This window comes from Bombina bombina, chromosome 5, assembly GCF_027579735.1.
Source record: "Bombina bombina isolate aBomBom1 chromosome 5, aBomBom1.pri, whole genome shotgun sequence".
Classification (NCBI taxonomy): Eukaryota; Metazoa; Chordata; class Amphibia; order Anura; family Bombinatoridae; genus Bombina; species Bombina bombina.
The window spans coordinates 939,932,195-939,954,485 of NC_069503.1; the positions used below are offsets into that span (position 1 = coordinate 939,932,195).

At 38.6% G+C, this 22,291-nt stretch overlaps 1 protein-coding gene across 1 annotated transcript in view; it reads left to right on the forward strand.

Annotated features, from left to right (window-relative positions):
• Positions 1-22,291, forward strand: part of LOC128659563 (lymphocyte antigen 96) — a 168,574-nt gene that overhangs the window by 60,481 nt on the left and 85,802 nt on the right. The window contains exon 2 of the mRNA XM_053713159.1: positions 13,701-13,787. Coding sequence (XP_053569134.1) covers positions 13,701-13,787 — 87 coding nt within the window. The remainder of the gene's footprint in view (positions 1-13,700; positions 13,788-22,291) is intronic.

Here is a 22,291-nt window from a genome sequence, read left to right on the forward strand (position 1 = left end):
AGTAACAGCAGATACATATGCCCTGTATACAAGAGCAACAGTGACACTAGCCCTGTATACAGTAACAGCAGTGACATCAGCCCTGTATATAGTAACAGCAGTGACACCAGCGCTGTATACAGTAATAGCAGTGACACCAGCAATGTATACATTAACAGCAGAGACACCAGCCCTGTATACAGTAACAGCAGTGACACCAGCCCTGTATACAGTAACAGCAGTGACACCAGCCCTGTATACAGTAACAGCAGTGACACCAGCCCTGTATACAGTAACAGCAGTGACACCAGCCCTGTATACAAGAGCAACAGTGACACCAGCCCTGTATACAGTAGCAGCAGATACATCAGCCCTGTATATATACTAGCAGTATATGATCACATTAGACATACATTACTAGCAGTACATGATCACATTAGACATACATTACTAGCAGTACATGATCACATTAGACATACATTACTAGCAGTACATGATCACATTAGACATGAACACATTAGACATACATTACTAGCAGTACATGATCACATTAGACATACATTACTAGCAGTACATGATCACATTAGACATGAACACATTAGACATACATTACTAGCAGTACATGATCACATTAAACATACATTACTAGCAGTATATGATCACATTAGACATACATTACTAGCAGTATATGATCACATTAGACATATATTACTAGCAGCATTGACAGGCAGTATTATTCAGCAATCTCACAGTGAACGGAGCGTTTATTTTGCTTGCTTGCATACCAGGAATACCAGTCAAAGTTGGACTGGTATTCCTGGTATGCAGGCAAGCACAACAGAAGCTCCGTCCACTGTTCTGTGTATGCTAAACACTGCCTGTCATAATGAGCATATGCAAATTGTAACCCCTGGGAAAGGTCCTGATAACCCAGCCGTAGTGGCTCCTGCTGCAGCTCTCTCCCACACCGTCACTCTACCTCTATTTAACTCACTGCCCTCAGTAAGATTTTGGACTGACCAGTCATATATTGTCAGATCAGCAACAGACATTTTCATCAGTGACAGATTTTGCGCTTCTGGCAAACTTTATGAGATGTGTGTATCTATCAGCAGTGACCAGGAAGTGACCAAATGGGAAAAATAGACGTTCTGCAGCGTGGTGCCTTGTAAATGATCACTGAGGGGGGAGGAGGGGAATGTCTGTGTGTATGTCACTAAACAAATTATTATTGCCTTAAAGCAAAACAGCCGTGTTAGCTTTAAAGTTGTCCACAGTAGAATGTATTTTTATTTATCTTCAATTGTATGGACATTCTTAAACGGATTAAAAGGAAATGGTGTGTGCAGCTCGTAAGAGAGGAAGGAGGGGGAGTGTTTTTAGTGTGATTATGAAATACATATATGTTTAAATGTAAACATATATGTATTTCATCATCACACTAAAAACACTCCCCCTCCTTCCTCTCTTACGAGCTGCACACACCATTTCCTTTTAATCCGTTTAAGAATGTCCATACAATTGAAGATAAATAAAAATACATTCTACTGTGGACAACTTTAAAGCTAACACGGCTGTTTTGCTTCAAGGCAATAATAATTTGTTTAGTGACATACACACAGACATTCCCCTCCTCCCCCCTCAGTGATCATTTACAAGGCACCACGCTGCACTTTTTTTGCAAGGTTAAAACACCCAGTTGTGGCTGCCATTGCACTGTGCAGTGAAGTCTCAGACCGCATCCATGCCTCGCCCTCAGTAATTGCTATCAACTGAAGCACCTGTGCAAAAGTAGCCTGACATGCCGTAGGTAAACAGAGCCTACTCACTTAGTTCCTGATCCTTCATTGCAGGGATTCAGTCTGGGTTGCTACCGGCTACTACACTGGAGCATGAAAACACTGTGTAGCCCCACCCCCCATACTGTAGACACACACACAGTGTTTGAGCTCCTCTCAGCTCAACGACTATCTCCACAATGAGATTTCGCGCCGTTGAGCTGGGAGGAGCTTGTCGAGCGTCATCACGTGACTGTGAGTGATGACGCTCTTCTCTGTCACTGGCTGCTGCTGGCCTGCTGCCTGTCTCTCTCTAACACCTCCCACCCCTCGCACAGGCTGAAGTGTGCGAACAGCTTACTATGGGGATGGGGAGGCTGGGAGCTGCGCAGCAGGCGATTTTAGAATGCGCAAAGCACAGTGCCATAGCTTAGCCTATCGCACGTGCGGTTAGGGCTTAGATAGACAAATTTAGTACAGGGACCAGGCAGGCTGAGGCTACACAGGCTAATACTGTATATTGTATAATATTATTTATACTGTAACTTTTACTACATGATCATGATCAGATCATTAAATAAATGAAATAAAAAAAATAAAATAAGTTTATATTGTATTTTTTTCTGGGGGTAAAAAAAAATATAATTATATTTTTTTTTCTGTTTTTTTTCTTTTCTTCTGGGATGCTGAGGGGGGCACGTGCTCATGTGCACAAATGGAGGAGCCTCCACTGGCTTGAAGGCATGGAGATTGAATGGTTAGTTCTTAAACACAGGTGTTTCTCAGTTTCTTGAAACTTTAATCCAGGCTTGTAAACCTGTTACTAGAAGGATTTATTATAAGGTCTAGAAGGCTTTTATTGTTTGGTGTATAGATCATGGCTTTTCCTGCCATTATTTTTTTAATTTTTAGAATTTTGAAGTTCTTACAGGATGGTTTGGATAAAGGCCTATCTGCCAGCTCTTTGAAATGTCAGATTTCTGCTCTTTCTGTTTTGTTTCATAAGAAGATTGCTAATTTTCCTGTGATTAAGCATGTGATTAAGCCAATTTCTCTTCCCTGGAGCCTTAACTTGGTGTTAAAGGTTTTGCAGGCACCTACTTTCGAGCCTATGAGGCCTATTTATCTAAAGGTCTATTGGACCTGATCCGACAGTGCGGATCTGGTCCGACAGACCTCGCTAAATGCAGAGAGCAATATGCTCTCCATATTCCCTGCAGATTTGCGGCCAATCGGCCGCCAGCAGAGTGGTGTCAATCAACCCGATCGTACTTGATCGGGTTGAATTGTGGCGATCTTTGTCTGCCTGCTCAGAGCAGGCGGACAGGGTTGTGGAGCAGCGGTCCTTAGACCGCTGCTTCATAACTGCTGTTTCTGGCGAGCCTGCAGAAACAGCAGTTTCTTGATAAATTGGCCTCTATGCATAAAGTAAATATTAAGCTTCTTTCCTGGAAGGTTCTGTTCCTTTTTGGCTATCTCTTCTGCTAGAAGAGTTTTCAAATTGTCTGCTCTTTTTTGTGACCCTCTTTATCTTATCTTTCATCAGGATAAATCAGTCTTAAAAACAAAGTTTTATTTCTTCCCTAAAGTTGAGACAGTGGAGCACAAAATTGTGCATTTGCGAGTGCGATATTTGCACTACACTTGTAACGCAAGCACACACAAATGTGAGCTGATATTAGTCTTAACCAAATTTGCAAAGCAGCTACCTGGTCTTCTTTGCATACTTTTACTAGATTCTACCATTTTTATGTTTTTGCTTCTTCTGGGGCAGCCTTTAGTAGGAAAGTACGTCAGCCAGTTGTCTCAGCTTGATTTATTTTTGCTTGATTATTTAAATTTTTATTGCATTAAAAAAGAAAACAAAAACAGGAAAATTCCCCTTTTTGTTTTTTTGTGGGGTTGTGGATTTTGTTTTCAGTGAAAAGGGATGTTTCCCACCCTTTATGTCTCATTACTCGTGGACTCCACAGCTTGGGTATTAGCTACAAGGAGTAATGGAGCTAATACCCACCACCTGTATGAAAGAAAAGGTATGCTTACCTGATAAATTAATTTATATCATGGAGGTGAGAGTCCATGAGACCTCACCCTATGTTTTTGGTGGTTTTTTTCTAAAGCACATATTTTTCCCATGCTCCTTTTATTACTCTTATTGCTTTTTCGTGCTTCATTTTGCTTGGCTATACATTAGACTGAGGTACCTCTGAGGTGGGAGATTTTTATAGAGCTCTTGGGGTTTGGGAATCTTTGCTTACTCCTAGAGGTAGGGAAGGATAATTCCCAGGAATTATCGTGGACACTCACCACCATGAAAGAAATTAAACCCCTAAAGTAACTTAAAGGAAACAAATGAATACTAATGCATTTTGTCAGTATTTTATTCGTTTTCTTTAAATTTTGTGGTGTATTCGTTTTGTGAAAACAAATTTAAGATCTGTCTTTCATTAACGAATCTTTACATAAATTCCTATTCTACTGGGAGGAGTTGCTTAAAGGACAATTAAATACAGTAGATTTCCATATAGCACTTGGAGACCTATTTATCAAAGGTCTGTCGGACCTGATCCGACAGTGCGGATCAGATCCGACAGACCTCGCTGAATGAAGAGAGCAATACGCTCTTCATATTCAGCATTGCACCAGCAGCTCTTGTGAGCTGCTGGTGCAATGCCTCCCCCTGCAGACTCGCGGCCAATCGGCCGCCAGCAGGGGGGTGTCAATCAACCCGATCATACTTGTGGCGATCTCTGTCCGCCTCATCAGAGCAGGCAGACAGGGTTATGAAGCAGCGGCCTTTAGACACGGGCCCTCAATCTCCATTCAGAGCTTGATAAATGGGCCTCTTAGTCTGAACTTCAAACGAGTAGATTTTTTTCTGACAAATTTTAAAGTTGTGTCTATTTCCACTCCCCCTGTATCATGTGACAGCCATCATCCAATCACAAATGTATTTACTTATTTTCTGTGAATTCTTGCACATACTCAGTAAGTACTGGTGACTCTAAATATAAAAATATTGTGCACATCTGTGAATGGAAGTACATTGGAAAGTTGTTTAAAAGTTGTTTAAAATTGCCTGCTCTATCTGATCATGAAAGTTTAATTTTGACTTGAGTCCCTTTAATCAAAACAAATTCCTACAATCATAGCCACAAAAGGTTTTGCCATGTGAGGTGCCACTTGCTCTCTCTCTTGACCTTTCTTATTGTTTGACTATAAAGTTGGTTTACTTCTTTGAAATGCATCTTCTTTATCTGGTCATAACAGACACTATAGGTTCTCCACTCCTTGGATTTACTGTTGTTGACAACCACTGGGTGTGAATATCGTGTTAATAGTATATTCTTACTTACCAATTATTTAGTAGAAAACAATGCATCCTCCTTTTTTGGCTTTCACGGTACATTCTTATACTTTTTACTTGCTTGTTCATTTCTCTTTTTGTGTTGATCTTTGAATATTGTATATTTCAGTTTACTGTTCTATGTTGAGAATCCTTGTGAACCAGCTTCGTTTATTATTACTGTATGATATTGCCTTAGAAGTTCGATTACATTAAATAATTAATCTATTGGTGACGATATATGTTTAATTGCTCAGCAATCTATAGGTGGCAGTATTAGAAATAAAACAGATTAACTTTTTTTAAAGCTATTTTTGATATAATGTAGGTAATCTATAGGTAAAATCATCAATCTACAAAAAATATCTTAAAATGGCTTTTTGTGATATAATGTAGGTAATCTATAGGTGTCATGCCATTTAAATACCAAAACACAACCAACCGACAAAATACTTCATGGGGCAATAGAGTATTTCTAAATTTAACATGCTTGACCTAGGTTTAGATGAAAAACAATGTTCCTCCCACCCATTGTCAGTCCCTTATTTTGTTTGTGGGGTTTTCAAGGCACCTCTCATTCTATCCACTGTCACTACTTTTCTATTACAAAACAGACATGTGAATAGTCTACACTTAAAAACTTTTAAAAAGCATTATTGAAGTTGTCGCTGTTATAATTGTTTTAACTGCCTAGCAAAAAAAACAAATTTCATGTGGGAGATTTCATGTACTGGGTACTTAAGGCAACTATAAATGTCAATGGCAGGAAACACCCACTAAGGATACACCTGTAAAGATAGGGGATGTGAGGCTTAATGAATTTCAAACATGATCTCACCTTTACATTGAGGTACCGACTACCAAGAAACTTCAGTAAAGTCTATAATTCGAGAACAATATATTACCAATTTAAATAAATGACCAAAGAGTCCAGTAAATGTGGTGCTAAAAGCATTTCTTTATAATTATATCTTCAGGTCTTTTTCCAAAGTGCCTTATCTTATTGAAGGCCTTTTTAAGCCCTAATAGTTATATACTGAAAGGAAAACTATGTGGAAGCTGAACAAATTTGGAACATAATTGAATGAAATGAAAGTGGTTAACAAGCAGCTAGGCAAGCACGAAATGCATATGTTTATCCATACATGCTTTGTGCCCTTGAGCACATGTTTTTATTCTAAATGTCGGTTCTCATGCTTTTTTCTGTGGAAAAATAAAACAGTTTTGCTTATGCCTAGGATTGTGCTTGAGTAGGGATGTTCTTTTGTTGTTGGACTGTTTACACTGCTGAGGTGAGTGCAGGACTCCTGCGTCTGGAGCCACTTCCTGTTGCATCACAGTGCCGATACTGAAGTGCTCTGAAGAAGGGAAGTGTTTCTAAAGAATCTGAATGGGGTTGGTAGTACCCTCTAGCCAATGACAATATTCAGTAAGGGCCATCTTAATAGCTTGATTGTTCGCGATTTCCCACATCGTAGTTCCTCTCTGCAGGGGAAAATTGTTTGGAGAAGAAGGCTACTGGGTGCATTTTGGATGTGCAAGGGTCTCTTTGGGACAAGACCGCACCAGCTCCTTTCTCAGAAGCATTTACCTCTAGGGTGAACTGCAGATCAGGATCAGGGTGGCGAACTACAGGAGCAGTACAAAAGGCCTTTTCTAAAAGAAAGAAAGCGTCTACAGCAGCTGAAGGCCAATTCTTGCAGTTCTTGTTTCGTTTTGTCAAGTCAATGAGCAAGATTCTGGTGAAGTTTTTTTTATAAACTTGCAATAGTAATTTGCAAAGCCCAGGAATCTCTGTAATTCCTTTAACGTAGTGGGTTGAGGCCATTCTAAGACTGCCGTTAACTTGGAAGGATCCATGGCAAAACCCTACTTATATATAACATAGTCAAGAAACTGGATCTGGACTTGATCAAATTCACATTTCTCTAGCTTAGCTACCAGTGAATTGTCTCTGAGGTGAAGGAGCACTTGTTTTACCTGCTAATGATGTTCATCCAGGGTCTTGGAGAAAATGAGGATGTCATCTAAACATACAATGGCAGTGCGATTAAGTAGGTAACAAAAGACATAGTTGAAAAACACCTGAAAGACAATAGGGGCATTACAAAGGCCAAAGGGCATTACTAAGTATTCATAGTATCCTGTTTTGGTATTGAAGGCAGTTTTCCATTCGTCTCCAGGGAAAATACGAACAAGGTTTTATGTTCCATGAATATCAGGTTTCTTTCATGTAATTAGCAAGAGTCCATGAGCTAGTGACGTATGGGATATACATTCCTACCAGGAGGGGCAAAGTTTCCCAAACCTCAAAATGCCTATAAATACACCCCTCACCACACCCACAAATCAGTTTTACAAACTTTGCCTCCTATGGAGGTGGTGAAGTAAGTTTGTGCTAGATTCTACGTTGATATGCGCTCCGCAGCAGGTTGGAGCCCGGTTTTCCTCTCAGCGTGCAGTGAATGTCAGAGGGATGTGAGGAGAGTATTGCCTATTTGAATTCAATGATCTCCTTCTACGGAGTCTATTTCATAGGTTCTCTGTTATCGGTCATAGAGATTCATCTCTTACCTCCCTTTTCAGATCGACGATATACTCTTATATATACCATTACCTCTACTGATTCTCGTTTCAGTACTGGTTTGGCTTTCTACTACATGTAGATGAGTGTCCTGGGGTAAGTAAGTCTTATTTTCTGTGACACTCTAAGCTATGGTTGGGCACTTTTATATAAAGTTCTAAATATATGTATTCAAACATTTATTTGCCTTGACTCAGGATGTTCAACGTTCCTTATTTCAGACAGTCAGTTTCATATTTGGGATAATGCATATGAATAAATTCATTTTTTTCTTACCTTAAAATTTGACTTTTTTCCCTGTGGGCTGTTAGGCTCGCGGGGGCTGAAAATGCTTCATTTTATTGCTTCATTCTTGGCGCGGACTTTTTTGGCGCAAATTTTTTTTTTCAGTTTCCGGCGTCATACGTGTCGCCGGAAGTTGCGTCATTTTTGACGTTTTTTTTGCGCCAAAAGTGTTGGCGTTCCGGATGTGGCGTCATTTTTGGCGCCAAAAGCATTTAGGCGCCAAATAATGTGGGCGTCTTTTTTGGCGCTAAAAAATATGGGCGTCACTATTGTCTCCACATTATTTAAGTCTCATTATTTATTGCTTCTGGTTGCTAGAAGCTTGTTCACTGGCATTTTTTCCCATTACTGAAACTGTCATTTAAGGAATTTGATCAATTTTGCTTTATATGTTGTTTTTTCTATTACATATTGCAAGATGTCCCAGATTGACACTGAGTCAGAAGATACTTCTGGAAAAACGCTGCCTGGCGCTGGATCTACCAAAGTTAAGTGTATCTACTGTAAACTTGTGGTATCTGTTCCTCCAGCTGTTGTTTGTAATGAATGTCATGACAAACTTGTTAATGCAGATAATATTTCCTTTAGTAATGTTACATTACCTGTTGCTGTTCTGTCAACATCTAATACTCAGAGTGTTCCTGTTAACATAAGAGATTTTGTTTCTAAATCCATTAAGAAGGCTATGTCTGTTATTCCTCCTTCTAGTAAACGTAAAAGGTCTTTTAAAACCCCTCATTTTTCAGATGAATTTTTAAATGAACATCATCATTTTGATTCTGATAATGGTTCCTCTGGTTCAGAGGATTCTGTCTCAGAGGTTGATGCTGATAAATCTTCATATTTATTCAAAATGGAATTTATTCGTTCTTTACTTAAAGAAGTTTTAATTGCATTAGAAATAGAGGATTCTGGTCCTCTTGACACTAAATCTAAACGTTTAAATAAGGTTTTTAAATCTCCTGTAGTTATTCCAGAAGTTTTTCCTGTCCCTGATGCTATTTCTGAAGTAATCTCCAGGGAATGGAATAATTTGGGTAATTCATTTACTCCTTCTAAACGTTTTAAGCAATTATATCCTGTGCCATCTGACAGATTAGAATTTTGGGACAAAATCCCTAAAGTTGATGGGGCTGTCTCTACTCTTGCTAAACGTACTACTATTCTTACGGCAGATAGTACTTCCTTTAAGGATCCTTTAGATAGGAAGATTGAATCCTTTCTAAGAAAAGCTTACTTATGTTCAGGTAATCTTCTTAGACCTGCTATATCTTTAGCGGATGTGGCTGCAGCTTCAACTTTTTGGTTAGAAGCTTTAGCGCAACAAGTAACAGATCATAATTCTCATAGCATTGTTAATCTTCTTCAACATGCTAATAACTTTATTTGTGATGCCATCTTTGATATCATTAGAGTTGATGTCAGGTATATGTCTCTAGCTATTTTAGCTAGAAGAGCTTTATGACTTAAAACTTGGAATGCTGATATGTCTTCTAAGTCAACTTTGCTTTCCCTTTCTTTCCAGGGTAATAAATTATTTGGTTCTCAGTTGGATTCTATTATCTCAACTGTTACTGGAGGGAAAGGAACTTTTTTACCACAGGATAAAAAATCTAAAGGTAAATTTAGGTCTAATAATCGTTTTTGTTCCTTTCGTCACAATAAGGAACACAAGCCTGATCCTTCACCCACAGGAGCGGTATCAGTTTGGAAACCATCTCCAATCTGGAATAAATCCAAGCCTTTTAGAAAACCAAAGCCAGCTCCCAAGTCCACATGAAGGTGCGGCCCTCATTCCAGCTCAGCTGGTAGGGGGCAGATTACGATTTTTCAAAGAAATTTGGATCAATTCAATTCACAATCTTTGGATTCAGAACATTGTTTCAGAAGGGTATAGAATTGGCTTCAAGATAAGGCCTCCTGCAAAGAGATTTTTTCTTTCCCGTGTCCCAGTAAATCCAGCGAAGGCTCTAGCATTTCTGAAATGTGTTTCAGATCTAGAGTTGGCTGGAGTAATTATGCCAGTTCCAGTTCTGGAACAGGGGCTGGGGTTATATTAAAATCTCTTCATTGTACCAAAGAAGGAGAATTCCTTCAGACCAGTTCTGGATCTAAAAATATTGAATCGTTATGTAAGGATACCAACATTCAAAATGGTAACTATAAGGACTATCCTGCCTTTTGTTCAGCAAGGGCATTATATGTCCACAATGGATTTACAGGATGCATATCTGCATATTCTGATTCATCCAGATCACTATCAGTTTCTGAGATTCTCTTTCCTAGACAAGCATTACCAGTTTGTGGCTCTGCCGTTTGGCTTAGCAACAGCTCCAAGAATTTTTACAAAGGTTCTCGGTGCCCTTCTGTCTGTAATCAGAGAACAGGGTATTGTGGTATTTCCTTATTTGGACGATATCTTGGTACTTGCTCAGTCTTCACATTTAGCAGAATCTCATACGAATTGACTTGTGTTGTTTCTTCAAGATCATGGTTGGAGGATCAATTTACCGAAAAGTTCATTCATTCATCAGACACGGGTAACCTTTTTTAGGTTTCCAGATAGATTCAGTGTCCATGACTCTGTCTCTGACAGACAAGAGACGTCTAAAATTGATCTCAGCTTGTCGAAACCTTCAATCGCAATCATTCCCTTCGGTAGCCTTATGCATGGAAATTCTAGGTCTTATGACTGCTGCATCGGACGCGATCCCCTTTGCTCGTTTTCACATGCGACCTCTTCAGCTCTGTATGCTGAACCAGTGGTGCAGGGATTACACAAAGATATCTCAATTAATATCTTTAAAACCGATTGTACGACACTCTGACGTGGTGGACAGATCACCATCGTTTAGTTCAGGGGGCTTCTTTTGTTCTTCCGACCTGGACTGTAATTTCAACAGATGCAAGTCTGACAGGTTGGGGAGCTGTTTGGGGGTCTCTGACAGCACAAGGGGTTTGGGAATCTCAGGAGGTGAGATTGCCAATCAATATTTTGGAACTCCGTGCAATTTTCAGAGCTCTTCAGTCATGGCCTTTTCTAAAGAGAGAATCGTTCATTTGTTTTCAGATAGACAATGTCACAACTGTGGCATATATCAATCATCAAGGAGGGACTCACAGCCCTCTGGCTATGAAAGAAGTATCTCAAATACTTGTATGGGTGGAATCCAGCTCCTGTCTAATTTCTGCGGTTCATATCCCAGGTATAGACAATTGGGAAGCGGATTATCTCAGTCGCAAAACGTTACATCCGGGCGAATGGTCTCTTCACCCAGAGGTATTTCTTCAGATTGTTCAAATGTGGGGACTTCCAGAAATAGATCTGATGGCTTCTCATCTAAACAAGAAACTTCCCAGGTATCTGTCCAGATCCAGGGATCCTCAAGCGGAAGCAGTGGATGCATTGTCACTTCCTTGGAAGTGTCATCCTGCCTATATCTTTCCGCCTCTAGTTCTTCTTCCAAGAGTAATCTCCAAGATTCTGAAGGAATGCTCATTTGTTCTGCTGGTGGCTCCAGCATGGCCTCACAGGTTTTGGTATGCGGATCTTGTCCGGATGGCCTCTTGCCAACCGTGGACTCTTCCGTTAAGACCAGACCTTCTGTCGCAAGGTCCTTTTTTCCATCAGGATCTCAAATCCTTAAATTTAAAGGTATGGAGATTGAACGCTTGATTCTTAGTCAAAGAAGTTTCTCTGACTCTGTGATTAATACTATGTTACAGGCTCGTAAATCTGTATCTAGGAAGATATATTATAGAGTCTGGAAGACTTACATTTCTTGGTGTCTTTCTCATCATTTTTCCTGGCATTCTTTTAGAATTCCGAGAATTTTACAGTTTCTTCAGGATGGTTTGGATAAAGGTTTGTCTGCAAGTTCCTTGAAAGGACAAATCTCTGCTCTTTCTGTTATTTTTCACAGAAAGATTGCTAATCTTCCTGATATTCATTGTTTTGTATAAGCTTTGGTTCGTATAAAACCTGTCATTAAGTCAATTTCTCCTCCTTGGAGTTTGAATTTGGTTCTGGGGGCTCTTCAAGCTCCTCCGTTTGAACCTATGCATTCATTGGACATTAAATTACTTTCTTGGAAAGTTTTGTTTCTTTTGGCCATCTCTTCTGCTAGAAGAGTTTCTGAATTATCTGCTCTTTCTTGTGAGTCTCCTTTTCTGATTTTTCATCAGGATAAGGCGGTGTTGCGAACTTCTTTTAAATTTTCACCTAAGGTTGGGAATTCTAACAACATTAGCAGAGAAATTGTGGTTCCTTCATTATGTCCTAATCCTAAGAATTCTAAGGAGAGATCATTGCATTCTTTGGATGTAGTTAGAGCTTTGAAATATTATGTTGAAGCTACTAAGAATTTCCGAAAGACTTCTAGTCTATTTGTTATCTTTTCCGGTTCTAGGAAAGGTCAGAAGGCCTCTGCCATTTCTTTGGCATCTTGGTTGAAATCTTTAATTCATCATGCTTATGTCGAGTCGGGTAAAACTCCGCCTCAAAGGATTACAGCTCATTCTACTAGGTCAGTTTATACTTCCTGGGCGTTTAGGAATGAAGCTTCGGTTGATCAGATTTGCAAAGCAGCAACTTGGTCTTCTTTGCATACTTTTACTAAATTCTACCATTTTGATGTGTTTTCTTCTTCTGAAGCAGTCTTTGGTAGAAAAGTACTTCAGGCAGCTGTTTCAGTTTGATTCTTCTTCTTATAATTTCAGTTTTTTTCATTATAAGATTTAAACTTTCTTTTGGGTGTGGATTATTTTCAGCGGAATTGGCTGTCTTTATTTTATCCCTCCCTCTCTAGTGACTCTTGCGTGGAAGATCCACATCTTGGGTAGTCATTATCCCATACGTCACTAGCTCATGGACTCTTGCTAATTACATGAAAGAAAACATAATTTATGTAAGAACTTACCTGATAAATTCATTTCTTTCATATTAGCAAGAGTCCATGAGGCCCACCCTTTTTGTGGTGGTTATGATTTTTTTGTATAAAGCACAATTATTCCAATTCCTTATTTTTTATGCTTTCGCACTTTTTTCTTATCACCCCACTTCTTGGCTATGCGTTAAACTGATTTGTGGGTGTGGTGAGGGGTGTATTTATAGGCATTTTGAGGTTTGGGAAACTTTGCCCCTCCTGGTAGGAATGTATATCCCATACGTCACTAGCTCATGAACTCTTGCTAATATGAAAGAAATGAATTTATCAGGTAAGTTCTTACATAAATTATGTTTTTGTAAAATAACAAGTCAGTGCCCATGGCAGCGACCGAAGAGCAGAGGCAGCATTAAAATACCTCCTAAGCAATGACAATCCTGAAGGATGTGGAATGGTTGGGAGCTATGTATTTGTGACAACCATGACATTCTTTTTAATGAATTCAAATGCCATATTTTTTACTTTTTCTTTCATGTGTGCAATGCTCATTGGTCTCCATCAAAGTTAATCAATGAAATAAAAAATGAGAAAGGGTAAAATAAGACATAAATACAAACAATAGTTCACAATTTGTCCCTTAAAACTATTAAACACACAAGGTTTAAATTATCCTTCCTTTTTAGAAAGTGTCAGGATGAAGTATTTCAGATTATTTATCCTGTCACACGTGAACCAATAAAGAATGTAGCCTATATTTTTTAAATGGGTATTAGACACATACATAGGACAAAGTCATTTTTTTCTAACAATAAAATCTAACTTGTATTATTTGCTTTTTTTAGATGAAAAGGACTCCCCAACGTTTTTGGTAGACAACTGTTCATATGATAAGAAAGAGAAAATGAATATCACTATTATATGGATTCCAAGTAAGGAATTGTTTAATATTTTATCAAAAATATAAAAAAATAATGCTAATAATCCAGGCCTGTCAAAAGACAGCATCAGCATACTTTTACACTGCGGTATGCCTTGGCTAGTACAATTTATACAATATACAGGAAAATCAGAGCTTAAACTGTGTGCTTTTCCAGGATTTAATGATATTATCCATGATACAAACGATATGTCACAAATAACATCAATAAAGTAATTATAATTGATATTAAAGGAATATGAAACCCAAAAAATTATTTTGTGATTCAGACAGAGCATATCATTTTGTAAAAAGGTTCCATTTTACTTCTATTATAAAATGTGCTTAGTTCGCATGATATTTCTTTCATGTAATTGGCAAGAGTCCATGAGCTAGTGACGTATGGGATATACAATCCTACCAGGTGGGGCAAAGTTTCCCAAACTTCAAAATGCCTATAAATACACCCCTCACCACACCCACAATTCAGTTTTACAAACTTTGCCTCTTATGGAGGTGGTGAAGTAAGTTTGTACTTGATTTTCTTCTGTGATATGCGCTTCTCAGCATTTTGAAGCCCGATTCCTCTCAGAGTACAGTGTTTGTCAGAGGGATGTGAAGAGAGTATTACCTATTGATTCTATGGTTTTCCTCATGGGAAATCTTTTCAAAGGTTCTCTGTTATCAGTCGTAGAGATTCATCTCCTACCTCCCTTTTCAGATCGACGATATACTCTCATATACCATTACCTCTACTGATACTGTTTCAGTACTGGTTTGGCTATCTGCTATATGTGGATGGGTGCCTTTGGGTAAGTATGTTTTTATTACTTAAGATACCTCAGCTATGGTTTGGCACTTTATATATTAATATAAAGTTTTAAATATATATATTGTACTTATATTTGCCATGAGTCAGGTTTATGTATATTTCTTTTTGCAGACTATCAGTTTCAAAATTGGGTAAATATTTAGGAAGTTATTTTTTCTTACCTGGGGTATAGTCTTTTTCTTCAAATTGACTGCTTTTTCATTAAATTTCACGGGCAAAATTAGGCTTGCAAGGTTGCAAAATGCTGATATTTATTGCGTCATTCTTGGCGCGAGAATTTTTTTGGCGCGAAGGTACGTTCGGTGACGCAAATTCGTCATTTCCGGCATCTTACTTGATGCCAGTTTTCCTTGCACAAGGTTGCGTCTGCCATGACGTGAGTTGCATCATTTCCAGATGCTGTTAGCGCCAAAAAATTTCATTTTGCGCCAAATAATTTAATTATTTAAACCCCACTTCCTATATGCCTCTTTCCTTTTGTTATGCTCAGAGGGCTATGCTGTTTGCATTTTTTTTCCATTCCTGAAACTGCCATATAAGGAAATTCATAATTTTGCTTTATATGTTATTTTTTTCTCTTACATTTGCAAGATGTCTCAATCTGATCCTGTCTTAGAAACAACTGATGGAATCCTGCTGCTTGATAACAGTTCTACCAAAGCTAAGTGTATCTGTTGTATCTCCTGCTGTAGTATGTAACAGTTGTCATGATAAACTTTTACATGCAGAGAATGTATCCATCAGTGCTAGTACAATGCCTGTTGTTCCTTCAACATCTAATGTACATGAAATCCCTGTGAATATAAGAGATTTTATTGCTGATGCGATTCAGAAGGCTTTGTCTGCTATTCCACCTTCTAATAAACGTAAAAGGTCTTTTAAAACTTCTCATAAAGTTGATGAAATTTCAAATGACCGACAACATACTGAATTATCCTTCTCTGATGAGGATCTATCTGATTCAGAAGATCCTACCTCAGATATTGACACTGAGAAATCTACTTATCTTTTTAAGATGGAGTATATACGTTCCTTGTTAAAAGAAGTGTTGATTAATTTGGATATTGAGGAATCTAGTCCTCTTGATACTAAAACTAGTAAACATTTAAATTCTGTTTATAAACCTCTGTTGTTACTCCAGATGTTTTTCCAGTTCATGATGCTACTTCTGATATGATTTCAAAGGAATGGGATAGGCCTGGTACTTCTTTTATTCCTTCTTCTAGGTTTAAAAAGTTGTATCATTTGACAGCAGCTAGATTGTAGTTTTGGAAAAAAATCCCCAAAGTTGATGGGGTTATCTCTACTCTTGGCAAACGTACTACTATTCCTTTGGAATATAGTACTTCTTTTAAGGATCCTTTAGTGTAAGGATTCCAGTCCGCTTTTTCCAGTTACCTTTCAATCACATGGTCTCTACCTGTCTGCATTTAAGTCATCACCTGACTGCAGACAGGTGCTTAGTTATTGCACATGTAGCTGTTTGTAGCAGTCCTGCTATCCTTGCTACTGAGTTCTCTATCAAGCTCTCCTTGTGGATTACAAAGCTTTATTCCTTTGTCACCTGGATTCTACTTATCCTTTTACCTCAGGAGGATTATAACACAGCGACTTTCATATAGCTCCTAATACCCTCTGCTGCACAAAGGTTTTATCACATTTCATGTTTTGCCGTAATCGTCACTTTCCCTGCAGCTGCTTACAAGCCACACGCTTTCTCAGTGGGACTTCACTTACCATCTTATCAAGCCCTCTGACATTGCACTCAACCGGTTGTCTCACCTACAATTCAAATTCTCATTTAGAGACAGCCGCTTACCTCTTCTGTGACCGGAGCTACAGTTTTCACTGCCGCTTGTGCCGCTGTCAGTCAGTCTCAGCTCCTCCTACCAGCGGTTACTGATCTCGGCTCTATAGCGGGCTAGTACAAAGACTCTGTGTCTCGTATGTAATTCCCTCATCATGGTAACGCTGTGAAGGAAAACTTAACACCTAAGTCCTTTGTTAAAACCTGCTAGCTTACCTTTTGGACGAACTGTGCTAATCCTCTCTGTGCACATTACTCCCTTCAATACCTGCTTGCTAATCTATGTATGAGTAATTTGGAACTCTGCTTACATTTCAGAATCTTACTCCTATACTGATATCAGTTACAATAATAGTGTGAATTATAACTCTATCTCCTCCTATGTAAATTACATTAACTTTATTTCACTTTATCAAACAGTCTATGCTAATTAATAGCCTGTTCAACAAAGTGATAAATATTCAGTTCTCATTAAGTCTGCAGCTGAGTTCCTATATTTCTGCACAACCTGGAAACAAACCTTATATTTAGATAGGAAACATGAATCTTATCTAAGGAAAGCTTATTTATTTTCTGGCTATATTCTTAGGCCTGCTATATCTATGGCTGATGTTGAAGCAGTATCAACTTTTTGGTTGGAAAGCTTAGTGCAAAAGGAAACAGATTCTGATTTGTCTAGCATTATTTGCTTGCTTCAACATGCTAATCATTTTATCTGTGATGCTATTTTTGATATCATCAAAATTGATGTTAAATCTATGTCTTTAGCTATTTTAGCTAGAAGAGCTTTGTGGCTCAAATATTGGAATGCTGACATGGTATCTAAGTCTAGATTACTATCTCTTTCTTTCCAAGGTAACAATTTATTTGGTTCTCAGTTGGATTCTATTATTTCAACTGTCACTGGGGGGAAGGGAGTTTTTTTGCCTCAGGATAAAAGATCTAAGGGTAAATCTAAAGCTTCTAATTGTTTTCGTTCTTTTCAACAGAATAAGGAACAGAAAGCCAATCCTTCCCCCAAAGAATTTGGTTCCAATTGGAAACCTTCTTAGAGTTGGAATAAATCCAAGCCTTTTAAGAAACCGAAGCCAGCCCTCAAGTCTGCATGTAGGTGCGGCCCTCATTCAAGTTCAGCTGGTGGGGGGCAGATTAAAATTAAGACATTTGGGCAGATTCTGTCCAAAATCAGTGGATTCAGAGTATTGTCTCTCAAGGGCATCGAATAGGATTCAGAGTAAGACCTCCTGTGAGAAGATTCTTTTTTTCTCATGTTCCAGCAAAACCCGGTGAAGGCTCAAGCTTTTCTGAAGTGTGTTTCAGATCTAGAGCTTTCAGGGGTAATCATACCAGTTCCGTTTCAGGAACAGGGTCTGGGGTTTTATTCAAATCTATTCATTGTCCCAAGTAAAGAAAATTCATTCAGGCCAGTTCTGGATCTGAAAATTTTGAATTGTTTTGTAAGAGTGCCAGCTTTCAAAATGGTGACTATTCTGCCTTTTGTTCAGCAAGGTCCACGATAGACTTATTGGATGCAAATCTTCATATTCCGATTCATCCAGACCACCATCGATTTCTGAGATTCTCTTTTCTAGACAAGCTTTACCAATTTTTCGCTCTTCCATTTGGCCTAGCGACAGCTCCAAGAATTTTTTTGAAGGTTCTCGGTGCCCTACTCTCTGTAATCAGAGAACAGGGTATTGCAGTGTTTCCTTATTTGGACAATATATTGGTACTAGCTCAGTCTTTACATTCTGCCGAATCTCACATGAATCAACTAGTGTTGTTTCTTCAAAGACATGGTTGTAGGATCAATTTACCAAAAAGTTCCTTGATTCCTCAGACAAGGGTCACCTTTTTAGGTTTTCAGATAGATTCAGTGTCCATGACTCTGTCTCTAGCAGACAAGAGATGAATAAAATTGGTTTCAGCTTTTCAAAACCTTCAGTCTCAATTATTCCCTTCAGTGGCTATGTGCATGGAAGTTTTAGGTCTCATGACTGCAGCATCGGACGCGATCCCCTTTGCTCATTTTTATATGAGACCTCTTCAGCTTTGTATGCTGAATCAATGGTGCAGGGATTATACAAGGATATCATAATTAATATCCTTAAATCTTAAAAATGTTCGACCCTCTCTAATTTGGTGGATAGATGACCATCGTATAGCTCAAGAGGCCTCTTTTTTTCATCCAACCTGGACTGTAATCACAACAGATGGAAGTCTTTCAGGTTGAGGAACTGTCTGGGGATCTCTGACAGCACAAGGGGTTTGGAAATCTCAAGAGGCAAGGTTACCAATCAATATTTTAGAACTCTGTGCTATTTTCAGGACTCTTCAGGTTTCGTCTCTGTTGAAGAGAGAACCATTCATTTGTTTTCAGACAGACAATATCACAACTGGGGGATATGTCAATCATCAGGGTGGGACTCACAGTCCCCTAGCTATGAAAGAAGTATCTTGGATACTTTCTTGGGCGGAATCCAGCTCTTGTCTAATTTCTGCGGTACATATATCAGGTGTAGACAACTGGGAAGCAGATTATCTAAGCCGTCAGAATTTACATCCGGGGAAGTGGTCTCTCCATCCAGATGTGTTTTTTCAGATTGTTCAGATGAGGGGTCTTCCAGAAATAGATCTGACCGCATCCCATCTAAACAAGAAACTTCCCAGGTACCTGTCCAGGTCCAGGGATCCTCAGGCAGAGTCGGTGGATGCGTTAGCAGTTCCTTTGTTTTACCAACCTGCTTATATCTTTCCGCCTCTAGTTCTTCTTCCAAGAGTGATCTCCAAGATCATCATGGAACAATTGTTTGTGTTTCTGGTAGCACCAACATGGCCTCGCAGGTTTTGGTATGCAGATCTTGTCCAGATTTCCAGTTGCCAACCTTGGCCACTTCCATTAAGACCAGACCTTCTGTCTCAAGGACCGCTTTTCCATCAGTATCTCAAATCGTTTAAGGTTCGAAGGTATGGAGATTGAACGCCTAGTGCTGAGTCATAGAGGTTTCTCTTACTCAGTGATTGATACTATGTTACAGGCTCATTAATCTGTTTCTAGGAAGATTTATTATAGAGTTTGGAAGACATATTTCATGGTGTTCCTCTCATAAATTATCCTGGCATTCTTTTAGAATTCATAGAATTTTACAGTTTCTTCAGGATGGTTTGGATAAAGGTTTGTCTGCAAGTTTCTTGAATGGACAAATCTCTGCTCTTTCTGTTTTATTTCACAGAAAGATTGCTAAGCTTCCTGATATTCCCTGTTTTGTGCAGGCTTTGGTCCATATCAAGCCTGTTATTAAATCAATCTCTCCTCCTTGGAGTCTTAATTTGGTTTTGCAGGCATTACAGGCTCCTCCTTTTGAGCCTATGCATTCTTTGGATATTAAACACAAAATATATATACAAGCCACAGCGCTGAGAGTGAACACACAAGGCAGCTATATGTGAACAAGGAATCCCTTACTCCTTGTTAGACAAAAATGAGGGGAAATGATTACACTGACTGCAGTAATTTTATACAGCTGCGCTGTCACAGAGACAACTAAATGTGTGTAGTAAACAGGCTAATATGCAAACCCCAATGGGTGGTGTTTAAATACATAAATATATAAATAAATATGCATTTAATAATTAAAATGAACACAACAAATTCAACACAGTTTTAAAAACAAATACATCAAAGATAAAAATGAAGATATGGGAAGTAGACCAAAAGGGGAAATGTACAGCATAAACATATATGGTCTAACAATTCATGACATAGAAGTAAATGGTAGCAAGCATATTGCAGCTCAAAATTGTTGCAAATACCAGTTTGCTAAAAAGTCTTTTTTTTGACAAGCAAAGTCATCTTAGTGTAAGCAAAGAGTCTTTTTAGTAACCAAAAAAAGCGTATTTTTCAAGCAAAGTGGTGTCTTATTAGCTGTTAATGCTTGGCTTGTATAGCTGCAGAGCTGCAAAGCTGCAGAGTGTGGACGAGAAGAAGGATAAAGAAATCCTTTAAAACAGAGATAAAGTTAAAATGGCAAGCTGTATACAGTTGGCGATAGTTTATCCCCAAGGGTTTCTCTCTGGATAATGTTAGTCTCTACGGCACCTCGTAAACTCTCATGGAGGGACTACAGTGAATCAGATCGAGTTCAGTGAACTCCCATACTGTCAGAGTTACAGGACTACGGAAGCCCAAAAAAGTCACAGCAAAGAGCAACGCTATTAGCCTGTTTACTACGCACATTTAGTTGTCTCTGTGACAGCGCAGCTGTACAAAATTACTGCAGTCAGCGTAATCATTTCCCCTATTCTTTGGATATTAAACTACTTTTTTGGAAAGTGTTGTTCCTTTTGGCTATCTATTATGCTAGAAGAGTTTCTGAGTTTTCTGCTCTTTCTTGTGAGTCTCCTTTTCTGATTTTCCATCAGGATAAGGCAGTTTTGCGGACTTCATTTAAGTTTTTACCTAAAGTTGTGAATTCTAACAACATTAATAGGGAAGTTGTTGTTCCCTTCCCTCTTTGTTTCCTAATCCTAAGAATTCTTTGGAGAGAGCCTTACATTCTCTGGATGTTGTAAGAGCTTTGAAATATTATGTTAAAGCTACTAAAGATTTCAGGAAGACTTCTAGTCTATTTGTTGTCTTTTCTGGTCCTAGGAAAGGTCAGAAAGCCTCTGCCATTTCCTTGGCATCCTGGTTAAAGCTTTTGATTCATCAGGCTTATTTGGAGTCGGGTCAGGCCCCGCCTCAGAGAATCACAGCTCATTCTACTAGATCAGTTTCCACTTCGTGGGCTTTTAAGAATGAAGCTTTAGTTAATCAGATTTGCAAAGCAGCAACTTGGTCTTCTTTGCACACATTTACTAAATTCTTCCGCTTTTATGTATTTGCCTCTTCGGAAGCAGTTTTTGGTAGAAAAGTTCTTCAGGCAGCTGTTTCAGTTTGATTCCCCTGCTTATGAGAAAAACTTATTTTTTTGAATGTGGATTTAATTTTTTCAGCGGAAAATGGCTGTTTTTATTTTTATCCCTCCCTCTCTAGTGACTCTTCTGTGGACTACCACATCTTGGGTATTACTATCCCATACATCACTAGCTCATGGACTCTTGCCAATTACATGAAAGAAAACATAATTTATGTAAGAACTTACCTGATAAATTAATTTCTTTCATATTGGCAAGAGTCCATGATACCCACCCTTTTTATGGTGGTTATGTTTTTTTGTATAAAGCACAATTATATTTCAGTTCCTTTTTTTGATGCTTTTTACTCCTTTTTCCATCACCCCACTACTTGGCTATTCGTTAAACTGAATTGTGGGTGTGGTGAGGGGTGTATTTATAGGCATTTTGAGGTTTGGGAAACTTTGCCCCTCCTGGTAGGAATGTATATCCCATACGTCACTAGCTCATGGACTCTTGCCAATATGAAACAATTAATTTGTCAGGTAAGTTCTTACATAAATTATGTTTTTGTGTTGAATAAATACCTAGGTAGGCAACTAGAGCACTACATGGCAGGAAATAGTGCTGCCATCTAGCGCTCTTGTCAATAGATAATATTCTTGTAAAACTGCTGCCATATAATGCCCTAGAAATGGGCTAGCCCCTAAGCATACATCCCTGTTTTTCAACAAAAGATACCAAGAGAATTTATTAATTTACCAGCTGAAGTGTATTCAATTGTTTACAAATAGCTCCTTAACCATTATATCAGCAACTGAAATAGCTGACTTAGCCTTACCTATACTGGGAGTTTCTATACCTATAAGTATAGGCTATAAAAAAGCTAAGTAGACATAGCCAGTAGAAGAAATTACACTCCAAGTGGAATAAGAATTTGTGTGTAGAGAAAGTGATAACATAAGGAGATCTGCAAGCTTAA